General features: G+C 50.3%; 3 protein-coding genes across 4 annotated transcripts; 1 reads left to right on the top strand and 2 right to left on the bottom strand.

Moving 5' to 3' along the window:
• Positions 1-1,336: 1,336 nt before the first annotated feature.
• LOC309968173 (thioredoxin-dependent peroxide reductase, mitochondrial-like) lies at positions 1,337-2,113 on the bottom strand (the record flags this gene model as incomplete). Its single annotated transcript, XM_082849349.1, has 1 exon — positions 1,337-2,113. One exon carries the CDS (start codon positions 2,111-2,113, stop codon positions 1,340-1,342), a length of 774 nt encoding a protein of 257 aa, XP_082705475.1. The 3' UTR covers positions 1,337-1,339.
• Positions 2,114-17,009: 14,896 nt separating this feature from the next.
• Positions 17,010-19,383, top strand: SPSB2 (splA/ryanodine receptor domain and SOCS box containing 2). 2 transcript variants are annotated; one of them, XM_082849341.1, is made up of 3 exons: positions 17,010-17,178; positions 17,340-18,090; positions 19,030-19,383. In XM_082849341.1, the coding sequence occupies exons 2-3, from the start codon at positions 17,424-17,426 to the stop codon at positions 19,155-19,157; spliced, it is 795 nt and encodes a 264-aa protein (XP_082705467.1). In that variant the 5' UTR covers positions 17,010-17,178; positions 17,340-17,423; the 3' UTR covers positions 19,158-19,383. The 2 variants fall into 2 exon arrangements, with proteins under 2 accessions (XP_082705467.1, XP_082705466.1); XM_082849340.1 differs by lacking the exon at positions 19,030-19,383 and having other exon boundaries at positions 17,340-18,442.
• Positions 19,384-19,543: 160 nt separating this feature from the next.
• TPI1 (triosephosphate isomerase 1) lies at positions 19,544-23,170 on the bottom strand (the record flags this gene model as incomplete). The annotated part of the gene is made up of 7 exons (XM_082849339.1): positions 19,544-20,131; positions 20,259-20,346; positions 20,925-21,010; positions 21,296-21,428; positions 21,503-21,587; positions 21,691-21,814; positions 22,945-23,170. 7 exons carry the CDS (start codon positions 23,168-23,170, stop codon positions 20,016-20,018), a joined length of 858 nt encoding a protein of 285 aa, XP_082705465.1. The 3' UTR covers positions 19,544-20,015.
• Positions 23,171-24,070: the final 900 nt, after the last annotated feature.

Below are 24,070 nucleotides of genomic sequence, written 5' to 3'. Positions count from 1 at the left end.
CTTCTCCACAGGACTGCTTGAGTGTCCTGACAATTAGGCAGCTGGCTTCCCCCAGGAGAGAAGGAGACCATGGTGGAAGCCACTGTGCCTTTTAGTCACACAGATCACTTCCACTTTATTCTATTTTTAGCAGCTAGTCACTAAGTGCAGCCCACACTTAAGTAGAGGGAAAATAGCCTCCACCTCTTGAAGAGAAGAGTATCAAAGAATTCATGGGTGTGGGTTTTTTCGTTGTTTGTTTTGTTTTGTTTGTTTTTTTGGCCGCACCAAGCGCAGCCTGCGGAAACTTCGTTGCCCAACCAGGGATCAAACCCAGGCCCCTGGCAGTGGAAACATGGAGTACTAACCACTGGACTGCCAGGGAATTCCTGGTGGGCATGTATTAAAACGACCACACATATACATTAACTTTTTTTTTTTTGTATTTTAAAATGTTTATTTTTTTACATTGAACACGTCAGGAAATCAAATAATTACAATGATTCAAATGCATGAATGATTCAAATTCAAAATGCAATCCCTGGATTCAATAATTATCCTTTATAATTATGCCCAATAAATATTAGAAATGTATGTAGGCACTAAGTCAGCTAACAAAATAAGTAAAATAATTATATAAAGTATATATCTCAGGACTGGGGAACATGCATGATCAGTTAAGTCACTTGGCCACTGTAGATGGTTTTTTAAAAAACATGATTCACATCTGCTTCAATCACATACACATTCATTGCAAGTGTTTTTTTTTTTTTTTTTTTTCCTGGCCGCACTGTATGGTATGTGGGATCTTAGTTCCCTGACCAGGGATTGAACCCACACCCCCTGCATGGGAGCACAGAGTCTTAACCACAGGACCACCGGGGAAGTCCTGCAAGTGTTAAACTAGACCACTGATGCTAACAACTTAAAACTATGATCTTAAGAGAAAATTCAGTTTAATACAAAGAAACTCAAGAAGAAAATTTCAGGACCCTTGATCAGAAGCTTTTGATGCCTGTCACACTACTCTAGTGTACACAAACGTTCAAGTAAGGCTGGTAAAGAAGAGTTGTTTCCTTTTCCCTTTGAAGACATGATCCAAGAAATAGGGGAACTGCACATTCTATAGCAACTAGCCATCTGCCCATACACTGCTAATAAAGGACTCCTTACGTTAGTAACTAACCACATTTTAATAGCCTTGGTCAATGTTACAAAAACAAAACATTTAGAGTAATATTTACGAATACAAGCATAATTGTGTTTTTTGCCTTCTATAAATAATCTCTGAAGTGCTAAAAGTGAGTTCCAGCTGTGGTTCTCTTCTGGTGTGGGAAGCTGCAGGTGAACATGGGATGGTCTACTGATTTACCTTCTCAAAATATTCTTTGGAAGCAGTCGGATGGGGCTTGATTGTAGGAGAATCTGGTGTCCAGTTGGCTGGGCAGACTTCTCCATAGGTTTCTACAAACTGGAATGCCTTCACCAAGTGGAGGGTCTCTTCCACACTTCGGCCCACTGGGAGATCATTGACGCTCAAATGCTTGATGACTCCGTTAGGGTCAATTATGAAGAGACCTCGTAGTGCAAGGCCAGGACCTTCTAACAGCACACCATAGTCTCGGGAAATCTGTTTAGTCAAATCTGACAAGAGTGTGATGTGCATGTGGCCCAAACCGCCATTCTTCCTTGGTGTGTTTATCCAGGCCAGGTGGGTGAAGTGGGAATCCACTGACACTGCCACGACTTCACAGTTCACATCGTGAAATTCATTGGCTTTGTCACTGAAAGCAATAATTTCTTTAGGACACACAAAGGTGAAATCCAAAGGATAGAAGAAGAGCACTAAATATTTCCCCTTAAAGTCATCAAGGCTTATTTCTTTGAACTCTCCATTGACAACAGCTGTACCCTTAAAATAGAGCACATGCTGGGTGACGGCAGGGGCATGGCATGAGGAACTGGTGCTAAAGGCGAATTTTGCTTGAGCAGAACCAGACCACCGTGCATTTGTCAAGCACGTTCTTCGAGAAGCAGCAGGCCTAAGGGCTGCGGAGGCAGAAATGCCCCAAGGAATGGCACTCACTTTTCGCACAAGCGAAGTCCAGAACAATCTTCCCGCCACGGCCGCCATCTTCAGGGTCTACATTAACTTTCTGTCTTTTATAAATACTGAAAATGTTTTCCTAGTTTGTCTTTTCACTTTGTTTATACAGTGTCGCCTTAAAGAAATGATTAATCCCATCCTTACCTACTGATTTGAAATGCCATTTTACATATATATATATATATATATATATATATATAAAACCCTGGACTATTATTTTCCATTGACCTATATATAATATATATAGCTCTTTCTGCTCTAGTACCACACTGTCATAACTATAGATTTTTCTATGTATATAATTTATCCTGCTATCTTATTCTATTCTAGTAATAGAATAGTCTGTCTATTGGATAGAGAAGTAGAGGAATTCAATATATTTTAAGATGTTAAATTCTTAAAATAGACAGAAAATTCAGAGTAACTACATATATATGAATATCTATCTATCTATCTATATATATATATATATATGGATGTATAATGATTCATTGAAGGTGGAAGAATCTGGGGTAAGGAGGGGGGATGGAGAGGAAAGTTCAACAGGACTCAGCAACTGGATGGACACAGCGTATGGAGAAGAGGAATATACCCAAGGTTTGCCTGAATCTAGTGTTCCTGGGGAAATAATACTGGCAAGGAAAGGAACAGAAAGGTTTGGTCTTGAAGCTTTGGCAGATGATCGATTTCTTTGGGACTTACTGAGGTTGAAATGGTAGTGGGACATCCACTACCATGGACATGGAGATGTCCGTTAGACCACTGGAAACAGGGAGCTAGAGCTGAGCTTCGAGGTTGGCTGGTCCTTCCGCTCCGCCATGTCCTCCAGGACTGCAGTCCGCCGTACTGTACTGCCTTCCCCTATGGCTGAGTCTTCCCGTTGTCATGTGATGCATGCAGAGAGCAATCTGAGACCTAGGTGAAACCATGCACATGCAGCCAGAGAGAGTTTCTTCCTGCTGCTTTCTCATAATGATCTCGGAGGTCAGTGAGATCCGAGGTCATAATAATCTCGCTGACAACGGGCAGCAATCCTGAAGAGAGATCTTAGTTCCCAGCCCAGGAATTGAACCTGAGTAGCCTGGATGAAAACCAGGAATCCTAACCACTAGACCACTAGGGGCTAGAGGCTAGAAGCAAAGTGGCCCCTGCTCTTTCCCCCGTTGAAAGCACGAATGTTTCAAGGAGACAAAAACTGTAAAAACAGGTACAAAGTTTATTATTAGAGACATAGCACAATGTATGGGAGGAGTTTGTTTATTTAAGTCAGAAGCTAGGCAGAAATACACACCCAGAGAGGAGTGTGGGAGTCCTGAATGAGGAGCACCGTAAAGAAGTGATTTAAATCACTTATATAGGACAGTCCTTCCGGGTCTTTGTTTACATTGGGCCAATTATCTCGTTTCTTTTTTCACACCTGACTGGTCCCAGGACCCTCCCCAAGATACATGCGCCCCCAACATGCGTGTGCAACTTTTTGCTAAGATGGATGCCACAGCAGAGGCCTGTGGGTGCATGTCCACACTTATTACGGGGTGGGGGCCCCCTCCCTTTTTGACCCCCAAGGAGCCTTCCTGCGCATGTGCAGACAGGGAAGTCTTCCCTGACCTCAGGAGTGAGCGCCTTTATCTCTTTACTTTAGCAGAGCTGAGCTACTGCCACTAGCTTTGTCCTTGGAGTGTCTGGGTGAGAACAAAGCTTCAGTTTTACTCCACTTGACAAACCCCAGCTGTCCAGCCCAGGGGCCCATCTACCTCCTACCTCAGGCAGAGCAAGGAACCTTCTTTTCCAGCATACTCCACTACCCTTGGATTCAGTTTAATGTGAGATGATAAATGAGATGATCCTTATGAGATGTCCTTTAATACCATTTGGTCAGAGTTTCTGTGACTCAGTGGAAAGCATCTCGATATACCTGTCCTTGCAAAATCAGTGATAGATACTCAGAAGACTTTTTTTTTTTTCTTTTGGCTCTCGCCGTGCAGCTCGTGGGATCTTAATTCCCAGACCAGGGATCGAACCTGGGCCCTTGGCAGTAAAACCACTGAGTCCTAACCACTGGATCGCCAGGGAATTCCCTAGGAAGCCTTTCTTTGTATCTCTATCAGCCATAATTTGCAGCACGTCAACAAAAGGAGTGTGTGTGTGTGCGTGCATTTGTCACATTCAAATTATACTCTAAAAACTAAATAACATCGATAGCAGTGATATGCAGGTAAATGTTTAACAGCAGGCTCTCCAGAGAGAACAAAAGGCCCTCCTTTTTAGCGTATACTGATTTTTCTGGTGTAAATTCCCACCACGGCTGATTGCAAGCTGGCAACTCACAATGTCATGTTTCCACCATACAGATACAATAGAGATAAATATTGGGTTGGCCAGAAAAACCCGAATGAATTTTTGGCCAACCCAATAATTTCAGTTTTGTTAAGGGCTGAATTGTGTACCCCCCAAGTTCATAAGTTGAAGCCCTAACCCCCAGTACCTCAGAATGTACCTGTATTGGGGATAGGGCCTTAAAAGAAATAATTAAGTTAAAATGAGGCCACTAGTGTGGGCCCAAATCCAAGCTGACTGGTGTCAGTATAAGAAGAGGAAATTTAGGAATGCCCTGGAGGTCCAGTGGTTGGAACTCCATGCTTTCACTGCTAAGGACCCGGGTTCAGTCCCTGGTTGAGGAGCTAAGATCCTGTGGGCCGAGAGGCGTGGTCTAAAAAAAAAAAAAAAGAGGAAATTCGGACACAGAGGTGCACGCACACAGATAAAAATATGGTGTGAGGGCACAGAAGAAGGCAGCCACCTTCAAGCGAAAGACAGAGGCCTCTGTCAAAACCAAACCTGTTGACACCTTGCTCTTGGATTGCCTCCAGAACAGAATAAATTTCTGTTGCTTCAACTATTTTAGCATTTTTGTTATGGCAGTCCTAGCAAACTAATACAAAAAGGGAGTAAAATAATTAGAAAGTGATGAGTTTTGAGTACTTTTTAACTTTTGTTTTTAATATAATTTAATATAATTTATTTAAATTATATTTTACAATTTTATTTTTTTAATTTTTTTATTATTTTTTTAAAAATGTATTTATTTATTTTTGGCTGCGTTGGGTCTTCTTTGCTGTGTGCGGGCTTTCTCTAGTTGCAGCGAGCCGGGGCTACTCTTCGTTGCGGTGCGCAGGCTTCTCATTGCGGTGGCTTCTCTTGTTGCGGAGCACAGGATCTAGGCGCAGGGGCTTCAGTAATTGTGGCACGAGGGCTCAGTCATTGTGAGGCATGGGCTTAGATGCTCCGCGGCATGTGGGATCTTCCCAGACCAGGGATGGAACCTGTGTCCCCTGCATTAGCAGGCGGATTCTTAACCACTGTGCCACCAGGGAAGTCCCCGATTTTATTTTTTTTTAATGGCTGCATTTAATAACCGGCTCACAGAATTCATGAAAAATTAACAAACAGCTCTCACAAGCCTGTTCAAGCCAGCTCCAGTTCATTGCATATTTCAACGAGTCTCAAATTTCTATTTCTAACCAAGAACACTTTTCTCAGTCCAAGGCTTATATAGTACACCTCCTCCTTCTCAATTTATATAACTGAGATCTCAAAATTAAAATATACAAATTCCATATCTTTTCCTCTAACTCTGCTTTTCTTCAGTGCTCCGCATATCACCATTCAGATGTTCAAACCAGAAACCTCGCATCGTCTAGCCGTTTTTTTCTCCCTCAATGACATTTTTCCCCAATGGCTCCCACTGAATCTATCACCAACGTGATCCATCCCACTCCAAATATATCTTGGCGACTAAGAAACATATTCACAACCTAAAAGTTGAGAGTTATGTTTTATTCAGTGGACATACTAAGGACTTCAATCCCGGGAGGCAGCATTTCAAGTAACCCTGAGAAAACTGGTCTGAGGAGGCAGGGTGGGAACTAGGACATACTGGAGTTTTGCAACAAAGGGTAAGTAGTAGTGACAGGGATAGAATAGGATAGTTATACAGGTAGCTGTAGAAGTCCCAGTAGGGGACTATAGATAGGGAAACCTAGGAAACTTTGCAAGACCACTGTAAGTTAATGATCCCTCAAGAAAGCTATTGGAATATCGTGGAAGGAAACAGGCTTGCTTAACTATAAAGCCATAAACAAAAGCACGAGATATGCCCCAGGCCATTAGGTGGAAGAAAAAATTTCACCACCCTTCTACTGATTTGAATAAACGCTATGATAATTCTAGTTTGACCTCATAGGGTCAGACACTCTCTTGCCTGATACGAAGGAGGAACTAGGGATGTAAGCCTCCTGTCTACTCGAAGAAGGTGGTCTTTTCCCCTCCCTCTTTCCTTTGACTATAAAATTGTACCCCACTTAATCCTCAGGGCAGAGCTCCCTCGCCTGCCTGCTTGCATCTCTTACAAGCATCCTATATTAATAAACCTACTTCTTGCCTATCACTTTGTCTCTCGCTGAATTCCTTCTGCGCTGAGACACAAAGAACCTGAGCCTCAGTAAGTCCAGACCCCAGGTGAATGATTCCAATTAAAAGACCGGGGGTTCAAGTCCCAATCAGGGTTCTGGCTGGTTTTGAGCCCCGGCCACGTGGGTTCAAGTCCCAGTCTGGGTTTAGACTGGGTTCGAGTCCCGGTACGGGGGTTCAAGTCCAAATCTGAGGTGCACGGTTTCAGCAGGAAAAAAAAAAGATTACTGTTAATAAAAGAAAACTATACATCTCAAGTTAAGGAATTCAGCGCTTTTCTATGTATGGGAAGATGCAAGAGTCTGAGCTCACTGAGATCATTCCTTTGATATGCAGCTCAGCTATCGGGGGCCAGTATCCTGTGTTTTCACATCCTGAGTTTCCTCGGGGCTCACCGTGGGGAGTGGCTGCAGTCTGAGGGCTGCTAGATAGCAGGCATGCTTTGTTTCCTTCCTGAGTTCCCTCAGGGCTCACCAGCTCACCACTGGAGGGCTGCAGTTGCTGATGACTGTGACATCCTTTGTTTACTGATATGTCAGGCCATGTTTTATTTCTCAGTCTTGATTCCATCTACTTCTTTCCATCTTCTGTGACACCTCTCTGGCCCAAACTATTATCATCACTCTCTGGAACTAGTAAAGTAGCCTCGTAAATCGTCTTCCTGATTCCACACGCTCTCATCCAGCCATCTTTCAAGACCAGTCATAGTAAGCCTTTTCAAATGTAAAGAGAAGCCTCTGGCTTTTCCTATTGCCCTTAGGATAAAATGGTTACTCATCACCCCAGCCTAGAAGCAAAGCCTGAACCCGAGCAGGACCCTGTGGGGCCCTCCCTGGTACAAATCCTTTCTGTGTCCCCAGTTTCTTATTTGTAGAAAACAGGCTTCATTCACAAACTTCCCTGAGTTCCAAAAGGAAGGTTCAAACAGTTGCTAATCAGGGAAGGGAGGGAATGCAGAAAAAAGGGAGAGCAGTGAAGAAACAATAGTGCAACCTTGGAGCAGGGTCCTGGTTCCTCCCCAAGGAATATACATAATAATACCTTTGAGGCTTCCCTGATGGTGCAGTGGTTAAGAATCCGCCTGCCGATGCAGGGGACACGGACACGACATGGGTTCGATCCCTGGTCCGGGAAGATCCCACGTGCCATGGAGCAACTAAGCCCGTGCGCCACAACTACTGAGCCTGTGCTCTAGAGCCCACAAGCCACAACTACTGCAGCCCGCAGTCCTAGAGCCCGTGCTCCGCAACAAGAGAAGCCACCGCAATGAGAAGCCTGCGCACCGCAACGAAGAGTAGCCCCCGCTCGCTACAACTAGAGAAAGCCCGTGCACGGAAACGAAGACCCAAATGCAGCAAAAAAAATAATTAATGAATTAATTAAAAAAATAATAATACCTTTGAGCTCTTCTTCAGGAACTAAGGCCCCCACCCAGGTGGAGGATGGCACCGCCCTGTTACCTCACCACCAACCAATCAGAAGAAAGTCACACCCTGTAGCCTCACCCCAAATTTTTCCTATAAAAATTTCTCCCCCAAACCATCAGGAAGTTCTGGCCACCTGTTCTCCTTGCTTGGCCCTGCAATAAACCTTTCTTTGCTCCAAACTCCAACATTTTGGTGTGTTTGGCCGCACCATGCATTGGGTACGTGAACTTGTGTTCTGTAGCAAGCCCAGCAAGGTCTGTCATGACCTTTGCTATTGAGCTCCAGCCACACTTAGGTCACAGGGCCAGCTCTGAAACCGTGCAACCCAGATTGGGACTTGAACCCACGGGTTTTTAATTGAGATCACACACCTGGTCTCAGGACTTAATGAAGCTCAGGTTCTTGATGTCTCATGGCAGAAAGAATTCAGTGAGAGACAAAGTACTAGGTAAGAAGTGGACTTATCTAGAGAGAAACACACTCCAGAGACAGAGTGTGGAAGGCGAGAGGCCCTGAAATATGGGGGTGGTTAGTTTTTATGGGCTGGGTAATGTCATAGGCTAATGAGCGGGAGGATTATTCCAACTATTTCGGGGAAGGGGTGGGGATTTCCAGGAATTGGGCCACTGCCCACTTTTTGGCCTTTTATGGTTAGCCTCAGAACTGTCATGGCGCTGTTGGGTGTGTAATTTAGCATATGCTAATATATTACAATGAGTGTATAATGGGGCTCAAGGTCCACTGGAAGTCGAAACTTCTGCCATCTTGGACCTGGTTGGTTCTAACCAGTTTTTGTCATGTCCTATGGCTACATCATTCTTTTAAAGGTTGTGCCCTGCCCCCTTCCCTCCTGTTTCAGTTCCTTCTCCCACCTAACTCCCTCCTTCTTGTGGCTTTCACTTATATTCTTTTCTTTTGTGTGGAACTCTTAACTAACACCTTGATACTGAACCAAACTCGGATCTGCTTGGCCATGCACAGTAAAGCCAATCTAATGACACCGGGTTGTGGTGAAGGAAAATGCAGTGTTTATCGCAGGGCTGCAAGAGAGTAGCCCAGGGCAGCTGGTGCTTAAAACACTCAAACTTCCCATTGGTTTCAGCAAAGCAATTTTAAAGGCCAGGTGAGGGAGGGGGAGTCCCAGTGTATATGATCAGCTCGTGCACAATTTTCTGAATGGTGAGGTAACAGGCCCGTGTCACAGGGGTTACATTATCAGTCCTTAGGCACCCGTAGGCTATGTGCTCATGGCCATCAAGCGGTTAATTTCTTCCACTTGGTGGTGGTTCTAGCATCTATGAAACAACTCAGGAAATGCGCATCAGATACTATCATCTAGGTACTTTGGAGAGGAGCTATAAAACAGAGGCTATGTGGGCGGGGTCTGTCCCAGGAAGGCCCATAGGGTCCTGCTCGGTTACATCCTGAGGTCTTCTAGGCCTTCTCAGAAAGGCCATTCTTCTTTTCTTTTTCTTTAATTAACTTACTTATTTTATTTATTTACTTTTGGCTGCGTTGGGTCTTCGTTGCTGTGTGCGGGCTTTCTCTAGTTGCGGCGAGAGGGCGCTATCCTTTGTTGCAGTGCACGGGCTTCTCATTGCGATGGCTTCTCTTGTTGCAGAACACGGGCTCTAGGCGCGCAGGCTCCAGTAGTTGTGGCTCGCGGACTCAACAGTTGTGGCTCGACGGCTCTAGAGTGCAGGCTCAGTAGTTGTGGCGCACAGGCTTAGTTGCTCCACGGCATGTGGGATCTTCCTGGACCAGGGCTCGAACCTGTGTCCCCTGCATTGGCAGGTGGATTCTTAACCACTGCGCCACCAGAGAAGTCCAGAAATGCCATTCTTAAGCATAATCTAAATTAGGATTCCCTCTTACCGGGCCCTGTTTTTCCTTGATGGCAGCAAACACAATTTGTCTTTATACCTGAATTTGTGGATCGAGTTTGTTCCTTTCCAAATGTCATCAAGTACTTCTATGTCAGATTCTTCTAACTCCAACAGACTTTCAGTTTTGCTCTGCATCCCTACCGCCCAGGCCCAGTGCATGCCACATAGTAAGTGCTCAATAAATACTTGCAGAATCAGTATTAAATGTGATTTTTAAAAGTAATTAAGAACTTCCTGCCCTCAATTTGGATTTGCTGTACAGATGAAATGCCTTTAGCTCCTCCCTCCACTTTGTGAATCACTAATGAGTGAACAAAGGACAAGCCAGGGAGCTAGCCCCACTTAGGATTCACTAGAAGGAAATGAAGGCCCTGAAGGATATAAAGGTGGAGAAAAACTAGAAAAAGTTAAGTCAGTCTTTTAAAAACTGGCAATGATAAAGGGGCATTCGATTTGGCAAGTAAGACTTTTTATGACTGATGGATCTAGGCTGGCAGAGTTTAAGAGGGAGTGGGTTTTGTAGGCCTGCTCCTTTCCCCTGAAGTTTCTAGAATAACCTGGGTGTCTCCTACTTCCGGCCTCGCTCTCCTCCCAGGTGAACACAAATACTGTCTCCTGTGGAGGGTCCCTAGACAGAACTACACTGACCGTGGGAAAAGGAGAGAGATGGGGAAGTAAGGACGGTTTTTTGAGTGATGGAGGAAGGAAGCCCTTTAAACGTAGATAAACTCCATCAGCCTCTATTAGCAGATCTGCTGAAGCACTAGTTCCTTCTACTCTCCCGTGGAACCCGGAGCTACAACCGCCCCTCAGCAGCCCTCACTTCCGCCCTGGGGCCTTTGTTCCGGCGCAGAATGTTCTAGACGCAAACGCCAGCGCCGGAAGGAGGTGGGCGGGGGCGGGAGCTTGCAGGCCCCAGGCGGCCCTCTGCGGCGGGCGGGGCTGGCGGGGCGGGGCGGAGATCGCGTCACCGCTGCGGCCGCTGGGAGGCGCGCGAGCCACTCGGGCGGCCCGCCTGCCGCGCCTGCGCACGTAACCGCGCACGTGACCGCCCCCGCGGGGTGTCAGCATGTCCCGCCTCCCGCTGCGCCGCGGTTACGTAGCCGGCGCCCGGGCGGTAACGACGGTGTCACGTCTGCTTTAGGGCGTGTTTCCTGCAGTCGCCATTTCGTCCCCGCCTGGGGATTTGGCGCAGTGGCTTCTCAATTTTTGAGCCCCGTTGCTGCCGTTTGCCAGCTCTAGTCACAGGGAAGTCATTTAACCCTTCGGAGCCTCGCTTTGTGAATCTGTAAACATTGGGCCGTCTTCGTTGTGGGGATTAAATGAGATGTGGTGGGGTTTCATCATAGGCACCCTTAACGTGAGCCCAACGATTCTCAGATTAAATAGGGCGGAAGGTCTCCAGCCACCATTCCACGCGAGCGGAAGGAGGCGGGAGACTGGATTCTGTGCTCTCAGCCGGTTCTCAGCCTCTCATTGTGTGTTTCTTGAGAGGCTGACTGGGTTCCAGTGTTTTGCTTTTTAAGATGCCTCTTTTCCGCATAACACGACCCACCTGAAGGCAGTCTAACCATTTCATCTGGCGCCCAGCCAAAGAAACAGGTAGCCCTTCCCATGCTGGAAGAAAAATGAGCTTACTTAAGGAGGGGCAGTGTGTCCATCTCCAACGTGGCACATGAGTATGATCTCAAGAAATTACATGTGGGTCTTCCCTGGTGGCGCAGTGGTTAAGAATCCACCTGCAAATGCTGGGGACATGGTTTCAAGCCCTGGTCCAGGTAGATCCTACATCTTCCTGGGCGGAGCAACTAAGCCTGTGCGCCACAACTACTGAGCCTGCCCTCTAGAGCCTGTGAGCCACAACTACTGAAGCCTGCGCACCTAGAGCCCGTGCTCCGCAACAAGAGAAGCCACCGCAGTCAGAAAACCGCGCACCACAGCGAAGAGTAGCCCCCTCGCTGCTTCTAGAGAAAGCCGGCATGCAGCAGCCATAAATAAATACATTTTATTTTTTAAAAAATCACATGTGCAATCAAGATTCAACAGATTTCGTGAAGCCAGGTCATCAAGTTCTGTAACTGTTAAAGTGACAGCAAAGTACATGTGATAAATCTTTAAAAGCACTAAACTTATTCCTGGAAGAAATGAAGCAGAAGTATGTGCCTCACAATGGCCATACATGGCAGAAAAAGAAAAAGAAAAGCTCTTGGTCTCAAGTCACAGTTCACACCTCCTGCCAGAGAAGACAGCCGTGGGATGGAAGGATTTCAAAACCAGCCAAGGATGGCATAACAGTTTTAAAAACCAAAAACGTTGAAACTGTTGAGGCTGTATCAGTGGAGGAACAGGAAGCAAAAGCCACCCAGAGCTACTAAACAGAAGTATTAGGCAAAGGGCTAGCTTCCAGAATATAATGAGGCTGGTATCTTCTGATGGGGAAATGCCCAATTGCCATTAAAGTTCCAAACTAGAAACACAAGGCCCTGGTTTGATAGCAACTAATGACCTTGTGACCACCTCTCTCTTCTCTCCTGGTGGCAGTGTAGCACTCTGTTTAATAAAGCCAGAGAGTTCTACAGAGGTACAAATCCCAGTGCCCCCGCTGCCCCCATTTGTTTTTTTGTTTCTTTGTTTTTTACTGTACTCTAGCAATCAAATGCAAAGTCCTGGGTGGCTGCAGCACTTTGCCTGATTCTGTTTTGCAGTTTACATTCTAGAAGCCAAGTAGGATCTCAGAGAGAAAAGCCTTGGCTTTGTTGCTGCTCACGGGCGGCAGTACCACTCTGAGGTACCACACACTTTATGAGTGTGCTCATAAAGGCTTTGAAGTCCTCTTCTCTCTAACGTCACCCCTATCCTTCATTCTGCTGATTAAGCATGAGTTGCTGTTTCAAAGGCACATGCATGAGGCTGAGATTCCTCCTTGACTCCCAAAGCCAATTGAATGCTAACCCTGATCTTAACGTGGTCATGAGTTGGAAGAGTTGAAAGTGCTCCAGTATTGCCAGTTGCATCTTTATATTAAGCAGACATGGAAACAACCAAGCCTCAAACCGTCCTTGCTTGTTGGGAAGAATGTGTTTAGTATTTTAAGGGTTTTCTTTAATTTTTTAAAATACATTTATTTATTTATTTTTGGCTGCATTGGGTCTTCGTTGCTGTGCGCAGGCTTTCTCTAGTTGCGGTGAGAGGAGGCTACTGTTTGTTGTGGTGCACGGGCTTCTCATTGCGGTGCCTTCTCGTTGCGGAGTACGGGCTCTCGGCGCGCGGGCTTCAGTAGTTGTGGCGCACGGGCTTAGTTGCTTCGCGGCATGTGGAGTCTTCCCGGTCCAGGGCTCGAACCCGTGTTCCCTGCATTAGCAGGCGGATTCCTAACCACTGCGCCACCAGGGAAGTCCTGTAAGGGTTTTCTATTGACAAAGAAGTGAAACTCACTGTTTGGCCTAACAAGTGTATCATTATGGCTTTGTGGAAGAAATGAAAGAACTTGAGAGCCACAGAGAAACACTAATAAAAAGCTGAGGAACTGATAAAATCATCCCCAGAAGATAAAGATAGGAAGAACAGGAAGAGAAGAACAGTTCAAATCTTCATAAACTTGTTGAAGTGTTCCATGCTGTAAATACCTGAATGATTTAATTTCTGAATAAAATCCCTCCATGGAGAGAAACCTGAAAATTACATTTGGTTAAATCTATGCATTCTAATTCCTTGTAACCCGGCAATTCTGCACAGTAAGTACGCACCCAACAAAAATGAGTGCCTAGGTCCATCAAAAGAACCTGCAATACTGTACATAGTAGCTTTCTCTATAATAGCTGAAAATGGAAACAACTCACATGTCCATCAACAGTAGAATAGGTAAACTGTGGTATATCCATACAACGGAATACTGTAAAATGATGGAAGTAATGAGCTACCTTTTCATGCAACAAATGGATGTAAAAGTTAAGATTACTCGTAGCATTGTGGAACATCTGAGCTATTACCAACAAATGTTTGAGCAGTCCAAGATTCGGTGGCAACAATTGGTGAAGAAACGTTTTAAACCACCAGCAGCTGAGCAGCTGCAACTTCTCAAGCTGAACTGGAGCTGGCCGTGGATTAGGCTTGGTATCTGACCCCCAAGACATGATGTCTTTATTTTTGTTGTCACACTGGCAAGAATATCCAGGTTGGGTGGATGACAAGTGTTCCGGTTCTTTTTTTTTTTTTTTTTTTTTTGCCACACCTTGCAGCACGTGGAACCTTAGTTCCTGGATCAGGGATTGAACTCATGCCCCCTGCAGTGGAAGCGTGGAGTCTTAACCACTGGACTGCCAGGGAAGTCCCCACATCCTTCTTGTTAATATGCTTTCTTCTTTCTCTTTAATTAAAACAATGTAAAATGTTATTCTGTACATCATTATATGTGTACTGCCATGTATTGTATTTGACCTGAAACTAACGTATGCTGTACCTAATAGATGGGGTAAGTAAGGTGTTTTCAAGGGTAATTTTAACTCTGAGACAAATCTGTCACCTTACCTCTGCCGACTCTCTATCCTCTCAAAATGTGAAGCGTGTAGCACAGTGCCTGACACACAGGAGGTACCAGTTCAGCACCTTCAGCCTGGACACCCACTTTCCACAGTCCACACGCACTCTCTCACTAAAATTGCCGATGACCCCAAAAATCACGTAGGTAATCCAACCTGAATTGTCTGCTGTGCTGTGTCCTCCTTGACCCTCTCCTCGCTCTACACATTCTCTCCAGGACTCCTCTTGTTCTCATAGTTCAGCTCCTGGCTAAAGGCTGATACACCTCCCAAATTTATATCTCCAGTCCAGGCCTCTCACTGCCCGTCCAGCCCCGCCATTTTCTTTTTCTTTTCCAGACCTGCCACTGTCAAGCGTGTTCTGGATGGTTCCATTGGGTTGTTGCTCAGGCACCTTAAGAACACGTCCTAAAGTGAACTCACCATCTCTCTCTCCCACCCTCCTGCCCCTGCCCCCATCGGCTCCTCTTTCTGTCATCTCCGTCTTCTCGTGGCACCACCTTCCAAAAAAGTCTTCCAGTCCAGAAAACATCCCTTTCTCCTCTCCCTGGCCTCAGCATCTAATCAGTCACCAGGTCTTGCAGTTTCATCAGTGTTTCTTGAATTCTTTTCATCCTTATTTTGACTGCCCTATTCCAGGCTCTCAACATGTCACCTGGGCCGCTCCACTGCTGCCGGGATGCTTTTTCTAAAAGAAGTTTCTAACCGTGTTCCTCTCCCGTGTCTCTCCTACGTGGCTCCCCCATTACCCATCTGTCCTACAGGGTAACATTTGCATTCTTAACTTGGCCTGCAAGCCCTCCTGATCTCACACCGACTTCCCTAGGCTTGCATCTTACGCTGCAGCAACCCTGAAATCTTCCAACTTCCCCAAACCCAGCTATCGCTTCTGTTTTATTTTCATGTTGACCTCTCAGTCTGAATGTCTTATTCATGCAGCAACTCTAATCCAACCTCCAGTCCTGCAGAACCACCTCTCAGGCAAATTCCTTGTCATTCTTAAAGATTCAGCCCAGGGACTTTCCTGGTGGTCCAGTGGGTAAGACTTCGTGCTCCCAATACAGGGGGCCTAGGTTCGATCCCTGGTGGGGGAACTAGATCCCGCATGCATGCCGCAACTAAGAAGTCCACATGCCGCAACTAAGATCCAGTGTGCCACAACTAAGACCCCAGGCAGCCTAAATAAATAAAAAATAAATACTAAAGAAAAAAAAAGATTCAGCCCAGTGTCATCTCCTCCAGGACACTTTCCTTTCTGAACTGCTTGATCTCTGGTTAGGAGTCCCATCCTTTTTACTCCTATAGTACTTTCTGGATATCCAGAATTTTATCTGCCGCACGATAAACTGTTTCATAAATGTCCTTGTAACTTCCTTGAAGATTCCCTGCTTAATCCTCAGTGCTCAGCACAAATGATTACATTTGAACCAGAAACTAAGTGCTTTACATGTATATAACCTCACTGAATCCTCACTAGAGCCTATGCAGTAGATACCAATAGTATCTCCATTTTACAGAGGGAAAAACAGGCATGAGGAGCTTAATAAATTTGCCCAAGGTCCCCCGCATACGGGCCTTCAGGTGTTCACACCCAGTCAGCCTGGCTCCACAGCTGGCATCATTTACCACTAATAGTAGATTGCCTCTCTATGAAGTGGGCACTTAGTAAATGTTAAGGAAACAGGAATAGCTATGCTTGGTGAGTACAAACTATCCAGCAGACTCTGTGCTAAGTGCTTCACCTGGATTACCTCAACTCCACAACAACGCTGTGAGGTGAGTACCATTATTATTCCCATTTTACGTAAGAGAAAACAGGTTTAGAGAAGTCGGGCAACCTCTCCAAGGTCAGAGAACTAATTAGTGGTATAGCTGCACTCACAACCAAGGTCTTATCCACACACTCTACCAGATGAGGCTGACAGCTCAGGAATGGATTGTCGGGTAGGATGAAGGCTAGAACAGCACGCAGACCCATGACGCCTACCGTTCAGAGCCAGAAACTCAAGAGTTCAGAACCTCAGGCACCGAGCAGGCTGACTCACAACCCGGGTCAGAAAAAGATCAGCCCAGTGACAGTGACCCAGAATCACCAGGACTCGGAAATAGATGTCACCACAATGGAAGCCCTTCCTTGACCTCCTGTCCCATATCCCTAGGGGCTCAGGAGCTGCTGGCCCAGGAAGCTCAAAGTTCTTGACGGTGGAGAACAGACCTCCAAAGCGATGATAACATGAAAGGGTTAACTCCGAGCTTGGGCGGCCAGGGGCGGACTCCATCGAAGCGGGGTAAGATTTAAGCGCCCGGCCCGCCTCCTCGCGGGGGCGGGGCCTCGGGGCGAGGAGCGGCCTGGGACTGTGACCAGAGGTTTACCGCCCGGGAATGGGCTCTACGCGCTGCGTACCCCCAGCGGCCTAAGCCGGAGCCGAGTGTTAACCGCCCCGCGAGGGGCCCCGCGGGGGCGCGGTCTCGGGGCGGGGCGCGACCTGAGATGGTGACAAGAGAGTTAACCGCCCGGAGGGAACGTGGGGGCGGGGCCGTGGGGCGGGACGAGGCCTGGGGGAGGTGCTGGCGGCGGAAGAGGCCGGCGGGCTGCGCCCGGCGCGCTTCGGCCACTTTAGGCTGTGCTGCTCCGGAGGGCCGGCGACCTCCCGGCACGGGAAGCCCTGCGAGGTTCAAGGGCGGTGACAGGGGTGCAGGGCGCGCGAGGGGGAAGGTCCCTCGACACGCCGAAAGGCGGCGAACTCGCGAGTCTCGAGAGACCGGGACAGGTGGGTGAGGGCAAGGTAATGATGGGCCTGGGAGCTTTGGGGGAGCAAAGAGGGAGGAGCGGGGCGGTGAGCAAACCTGGGGAAAGGATGGGGCGCCTGGGTGAGGAGTCCCCTCCAGGATCCCTCGCTTCACACACTCTTCTCTCCCAACTCCTCTCTAGGTCGATCCCGACCGAGAGCTCGACTTTCAGAGGAGAGACGCCCCAGCAAGCCTCTTTAGGGGAGTTCTCCAGCTCCTCACCTCCATGGGCCAGACAGCCTCGGCAGGGGGCGGCGGCAGCATCACCCACACCCCGCAGGCCCTGTACCCTGGCCTGTCTTGTCCCGAGGGCTTGGAGGAGCTGCTCTCGGCTCCCCCTCCTGACCTGGGGACCCAACGGCGCCACGGCTGGAACCCCAAGGACTGCTCAGAGAACATCGAGGTCACGGAAGGGGGGTTGTGCTTTGAACGGCGGCCCGTGGCCCAGAGCACTGATGGGGCCCGGGGTAAGAGGGGCTACTCGAGGGGCTTGCACGCCTGGGAGATCAGCTGGCCCCGGGAGCAGAGGGGCACCCACGCTGTGGTGGGCGTGGCCACGGCCCTCGCGCCGCTGCAGGCTGACCACTATGCGGCGCTGCTGGGCAGCAACAGCGAGTCGTGGGGCTGGGACCTTGGGCGCGGGAAGCTGTACCATCAGAGCAAGGGGCCCGAGGCCCCCCGGTATCCAGCCGGACGTCAGGGTGAGCAGCTGGAGGTGCCGGAGAGGCTGCTGGTGGTTCTGGATATGGAGGAGGGAACTCTGGGCTACGCTATTGGGGGCACCTACTTGGGGCCGGCCTTCCGCGGACTGAAGGGCAGGACCCTTTATCCAGCAGTAAGCGCTGTCTGGGGCCAGTGCCAGGTCCGCATCAGCTACCTGGGCGAAAGGAGAGGTGAGGCCTGGGGCACGTGTGGGGAGAGTAAGTTCTGTCACTGGGGTCTGTGGTTTTGGGATGGAAGCTCAACACCTTACAAGAGCAGAGGGAACTGGCCTTCATCTGACCCGTCTCCTACCTCTATTCAGTGCCAGGAATGGCTAAGAGTCTTCACAGCTGTTACCTAACTCAATCTTCCTAAGCCATAGAGGTAAAAGTAAGCCTTGGGAAAGCAACTTGCTAGTGAGAGGTGAACGCTCAGAATGAAGTGAAGCACTGTGGGGATTAGGGCTTCACAGGAGAGATCAGCCCCTGGAGCCAGAGGTGCAAAGGGTTAGATTTGTCCTGGGCTAGGTGTACAAGTCCCAGAGGAAGAGGACTGGTGGTGCCAGGCGCCCGGAGTGTGTACCCGGCTCACTGGGCTCTGACTCTGACACATACCTACTTCCTTCCTCAGTCGAACCCCAGGAAGGAGCCGTTGAGGTCCAGGCACCCGGAAGAGCAGTGAAGGAGGCAGGGCCTTGGGGCTGAGTGGACTTAACTGTTCTGCAGTTGCCGAGTCTGCAGCAGAGGGTGGCCGCCTCTCCCCTGTAGCCCATGGGAGCTGTTGTAGAGTGGAGGAGGGCCACCCTTCCTTTCACCTCCTCAGCCCCAGCTCTGGGGCCTCTCTGGATTCAAAGCCTGGGCCAGCTCCACGGTCACAGCCGCCTCGGCCTGTTGCTTAGAGGGCCTTATTTAGAGCTTCACCCCAACTCCGACCGGGGACGTGTGAGATCCATGATGCATCCACCACAAGAGCAGATGCAGAACTTCAGAGCACCTTAGACCTCCCCTGAACCGAGGTGGGAGCAGACTTGCAGCAGGAAAACGGAAGGGACTCTGGGCAGGACCCCGTGGTTTGATGATGTCTGGCTGGTGGCTGCACCCGTACTTACTTTCCCTCATTCTCTCTCCCAGCTGAGCCACACTCCCTTCTGCACCTGAGCCGCCTGTGTGTGCGCCACGCCCTGGGGGATACGCGGCTAGGCCACGTTTCTGCTCTGCCCTTGCCCCCCGCCATGAAGCGCTACCTGCTCTACCGGTGACCCCTGTGATACCACAGATTGCGCTGGGGCCTTGACCCACCCCTCTGGGGGAGGCAGCACTGCTGGCCTAGACCAGCTGCCTGAAGCCGGTGAGGCTGGGTCCCACCCCACCCCAAGCTCTGGGGAGCACCACAGCCCCAGGGCCACCCAGAGGGTGGAAGGGAGGGAGCTGTTACTCAAGGCTGGGGCAGCCTGGTACACAAGACATTTCTGCAAGTAAAAGTTGGAAGAGATGTGCTGCTGTAGAAACCTGTTTGTGGGGGGTTTTTTTGTTTTGTTTTGTTTTTTTTTTTTTGCACAAGGGTCCCGTGGCTGCCTCAAAAGGGAAAAAGATGATCTGGACAAGTTCAGTGAAGAAGGACACACCCCAAGGCTTAGTGCCAGGTGTTTATTTCCCGCACACGCGGGACTGCTCACAGACACAACACACACAGGCATCGGCACCGTGGGAGGGGGCAGCAGCCCGGCCTCAGCAGAGGACAGGACTTTCTCTCAGCTCCTGACCTCACGGTGTGAGATGGGACAGGACGGGTTCTTGCTCCTGCCTTCACTGGGGACTGAGGGGACCCATAAGCAAACACCCCTCCCACCTCTCAGCCAAGCTAAAGCCACCTTGGTGACAGGTTGAGTTCCAACTGATACAGTAAGTGGAAGCGGGAGTGGCCTGGTCCCAACCATTACAGGGTAGGGTGTAAACGGCAAAGGAAGAGGTACATTTTGGATTAGGCCACAAGAGGCAGCAGGTGACACCATCAGAAGCATGTGTGAAGGTTGGGGGGGGTGCAGTACAGTTACTGGGCTTCTGAGCTACCTAGTCCCTGTCTCAGCAGGAAGGGTAGCAGAGACGGGCAGGGCTTATTATTTGGCATTGATGATATCCACGAATTCAGGCTTGAGGGAAGCGCCCCCCACAAGGAAGCCATCCACGTCAGGCTGGCTTGCCAGCTCCTTGCAGGTTGCCCCAGTCACAGAACCTGGGAAGGGAGAAGAGAGGGGGAGAGGTCAGGGATGGGAGGGGGTACTCCAGCCCTACCTCCACGTCGAAGGACTCAGTCGGGTTCTCAGCCCACTCCACCTCCGGCTGGAACCAAACCCACTTACCCCCATAAATTATGCGGGTGCTCTGAGCCACTGCATCAGAGATGTTGGACTTAAGCCATCCCCGGAGCTTTTCGTGTACTTCCTGGGCCTAGAACAAGAAGCTAGACTAAGACTTTCACTCAAAGGGGCAAAAGACGTGGGCACCACTGGAGACAGGCAGTGTGGTTTTGGGACAAGAACCCTGGGATCTGAGATAGAACACCGGGGCTTCGATCCCACCCAGGTCCTGGAATGGATGTCCTTTGACATGTCACTCTCTTTTCTCCTGTCTTTTATTTTTATTTATTTTTTATTAATACCTTTATTGGAGTATAATTGCTTTACAACGGTGTGTTGGTTTCTACTTTATAACAAAGTGAATCAGCTATACGTATACATATATCCCCATATCTCTTCCCTCTTGCGTCTCTCTCCCTATCCCACCCCTCTTGGTGGTCACAAAGCATGGAGCTGATCTCCTTGTGCTGTGCAGCTGCTTCCCACTAGCTATCGATTTTACATTTGGTAGTATATATAAGTCCATGCCACTCTCTCACTTCGTCCCAGCTTACCCTTCCCCCTCCCCTCTCCTGTCTTTTAAATGAGGGGTTGGCCCAGGTGGTCTCTGTGACTGTCCAGTTCTACCAAGGCAGGGGAGATCAGGGTAGGGCTCCTGGGCTTGGTTACCTGTTGAGGTGTCGCAGTCTTGCCAGTACCAATGGCCCACACAGGCTCATAGGCCAGGACAACCTTGCCCCAGTCCTTCACATTATCTGTGGGACAGAGATCACAGGTGGAAGGGTGAACAGGAAGGAGAGAGCCAGCTGTTTCCCCAGGGAATGAGTGACGGTGGCCTACTGACCCCTGGCGGCCGTTAAAGGAACTCCAAGTGGCATCTATACCATCGGGGCAAGAGCAGAAGCGATAAGGATACAAGGGTTCTCACCCTCCCATTTCCTGCATCAGCGTGGGGATTAAGTCAGGCTGCAGGGCATATGACCCCACCCTCTGAGCCTCCGTAGCCCTGGCTAGGCTCAAAGGTCCCTTTCTCCAGATACCTGCGATGACCTTGGTTTGCTCGAAAACGACCTTCTCAGTGATGCCAGCTTCCCTCTCATCTAGCTTCTCCCCAATGCAGGCGATTACTCCAAGTCCCTCTGCCAGGGCGTGAGCCACCTTCTGCCCAATCAGCTGTTGAGGAACAGACTTGGTGAGACACCTGTCTTGGGATAAGCCATCTCTTATCTCCTCTCCTGGTTACTAACCTCATCTGACTCCCCAAAGACGTGCCTTCTCTCCGAGTGCCCCAGGACCACCCACGTGGCTCCACAGTCTTTGATCATGCCAGGGCTAAAGGAAGAGAACAAGCCACGGTTCAGCAGGGAGCCCACCCTGTCGCTTTCCCCTTCATGAGAATAATGAGGGCTGCGTCCACCACCCACCCACATGTCACCTGATCTCCCCCGTAAAGGCCCCGTTAGCCACTTTGTAGCAGTTCTGCGCAGCCACTGCAATCTTGTGATCTAGCTTCTGCCGGGCGAAGTCAATGTAGGCGGTGGGGGGTGCGCAAACCACCTCTGAGGATAAGACGGTGACAGAGGGGATGAGGTCACAGGAAGCCTTCATTCCCCAGACCCCATCCAGTGCTCGGGAGCCCCCTAGCCTTCACCACTTTCTTAGTTCTGCTTTTGCCCTTTTTCACACCAGCACGATAATCTCTGTCCACTCTGCAGCTCAGGCTGGGCCTGGACCCAACTCTTTGAGCCTTCCAGGTACCCCTGAGAGGCGATGGCCCTTGCCCTGCCCTCTGCTCTTTTAACAGCTGTGGCTCCGATTTCCCCAGGCTATTCTGGGCCTGGGCACCTCCTAGACTCTGCATTCTCTGAGGGCCGACCCCGCCTCCCTTCTAAAATAGCCCATCCCCACCTTCGGAACCGGGCCAGGCAAGGGATTTTAGCAAAAGCAGAAGGGGCCAGCTCCTGGGGTTTGTACTGACGTCTTTGGGGGTAATAAACCAGAAGGGGATGCCTCTTGATAAGACCTGGGGTTCTGTGCCTTAGGTGCGTGGGAGGGGAAGCGCTGAGGACTGCACTCTGCCGAGGGCGGCAGCGAGTCGACTGGCTCATAGAGGCCTTGCGCTTTCCCGTTTCCAGGCTGGAGAAAGCGGTAGGATCGCTCTTCACTCCCAAATGGCTCAGCCCCTTCCGCGGAAGGCAGGAGTCATGCAGGCCGCCGAGGGGAAAGGGTCAGAGCGGTAGCTCAGGAGGCCAAAGCCACTCGGCCGCCCAGGCAAGGCGCGGGGAGGAGTCTCGGGCTACGTGCGGCGGCGCACGAAGCCCGCGCCTAGGGGGCAGCTTAAGCCCGTACTCAGCCTCCTACCACACACACCGGGCTGCCGCCGGCCTCTCCCGATCGCCCGCAGGGGCTGGGCTCCGCTTCCATCCCCCGCTCTCGGCGGGTGCAGCCCCCGTCCGCGCCCCGGGGCAACCATCCTCCCGACGACCCACAGCCGGAGGGCACCGTGAGATGCGGCCCCGCCTTTCCGCGTCGACACACCCCGGGTCCTGCGGCCGCGGGGCCAAGGCCCGGACCCCGACAGCCCTGGTCCCCAGCCGTGCACGACCACGCGGACACCGGCTAAGAGAACTCTGGAGAGGGCGCCGCCACGCCGGCCCTCCCACCCCGGCCCTCCCTGGCCAAGGCTCACCGGTGTCGGCCGGCACCTTGGCCGCGTTCAGAGTGTTGATGAGCTCCCCCAGATTGTTCTTCCGCCCGTTCATCTTCCAGTTCCCCCCAACGAAGAACTTCCTGGAGGGCGCCATTGCGCTAAATCCGGCACACTGAAGGTCACGAGCAGCGCGCAGCCGCTGCCAGTGGCCACTTATATAGAGCGCGGAGAGGCAGAACTCCGCCCCCACCGCGTCCTCTGCCATGACTGGCCCGGCCCGAGGAAGCCCTGCCCCAGGCCCCGCCCCCCGCCCGCGGAGGCCCTGCCCCCGGCCCCGCCCGCCGCCCACGTTGCGAGGTTCTGACGTTATCACCGTTTTTGTAGCAACGTTCCTGGCCTGTCGGGGGCTCACAGTCGCTTCGGCCGCAATTGCCAGACTTTGGGGAGAAGGCGAGAACTGTGCGCCCGGCAGGCACTCAGGGGAGCCCCCGCTTCACGACTGCAGCCCCCCCAGAGGGCCAGAGGGATCCCGAGGGGGGCGCTGGCTGCAGGCCCGGCCACTCCACTCCCAGGCTTGGCCTCAGAGCCCTGAGGGGCATCTCTCCCAACTCTGGGAAAATGAACCCCCTTCCCCCATCGGAGCGGCCACATCCCTGACTGCTGAGCAGGCACGTTTGACCTACCAGGGCGAGCCCAGCCCAACAGAAACTGGGCAAGTAACAGGGTTCAGAGGTGGAGGGATGGCCCACGTTGGGTGGAGACGGTGCAGCTAAGAAAGAGGCAGTTCAGAAGTCTGCCCTGACCCCAGGAGTACCCCACTTTTTAAAAAAACTTTATTTTATTATATATTTATTTATTTATGGCTGCGTTGGGTCTTCACTGCTCCGCGTGGGCTTTCTCTAGCTGCGATGAGCGGGGGCTACTCTTCGTTGCGGTGCGTGGGCTTCTCGTTGCAGTGGCTTCTCTTGTTGCGGAGCACGGGGTTCAGTAGTTGTGGCCTGCGGACTCTAGAGCGCAGGCTCAGTAGTAGTTGTGGCACACGGGCTTAGTTGCTCCGCGGCATGTGGGATCTTCCCGGACCAGGGCTCGAACCCGTGTCCCCCTGCATTGGCAGATTCTTAACCACTGCACCACCAGGGAAGTCCATGGAGTACCCCACTTTTTA

The sequence above is a fragment of the Leucopleurus acutus genome (assembly GCF_964270905.1).
Source record: "Leucopleurus acutus genome assembly, chromosome: 11".
NCBI classification, from domain to species: Eukaryota; Metazoa; Chordata; class Mammalia; order Artiodactyla; family Delphinidae; genus Leucopleurus; species Leucopleurus acutus.
Note: the sequence above shows the minus strand (reverse complement) of the source record. Positions and strands in the feature narration are given on the sequence as shown.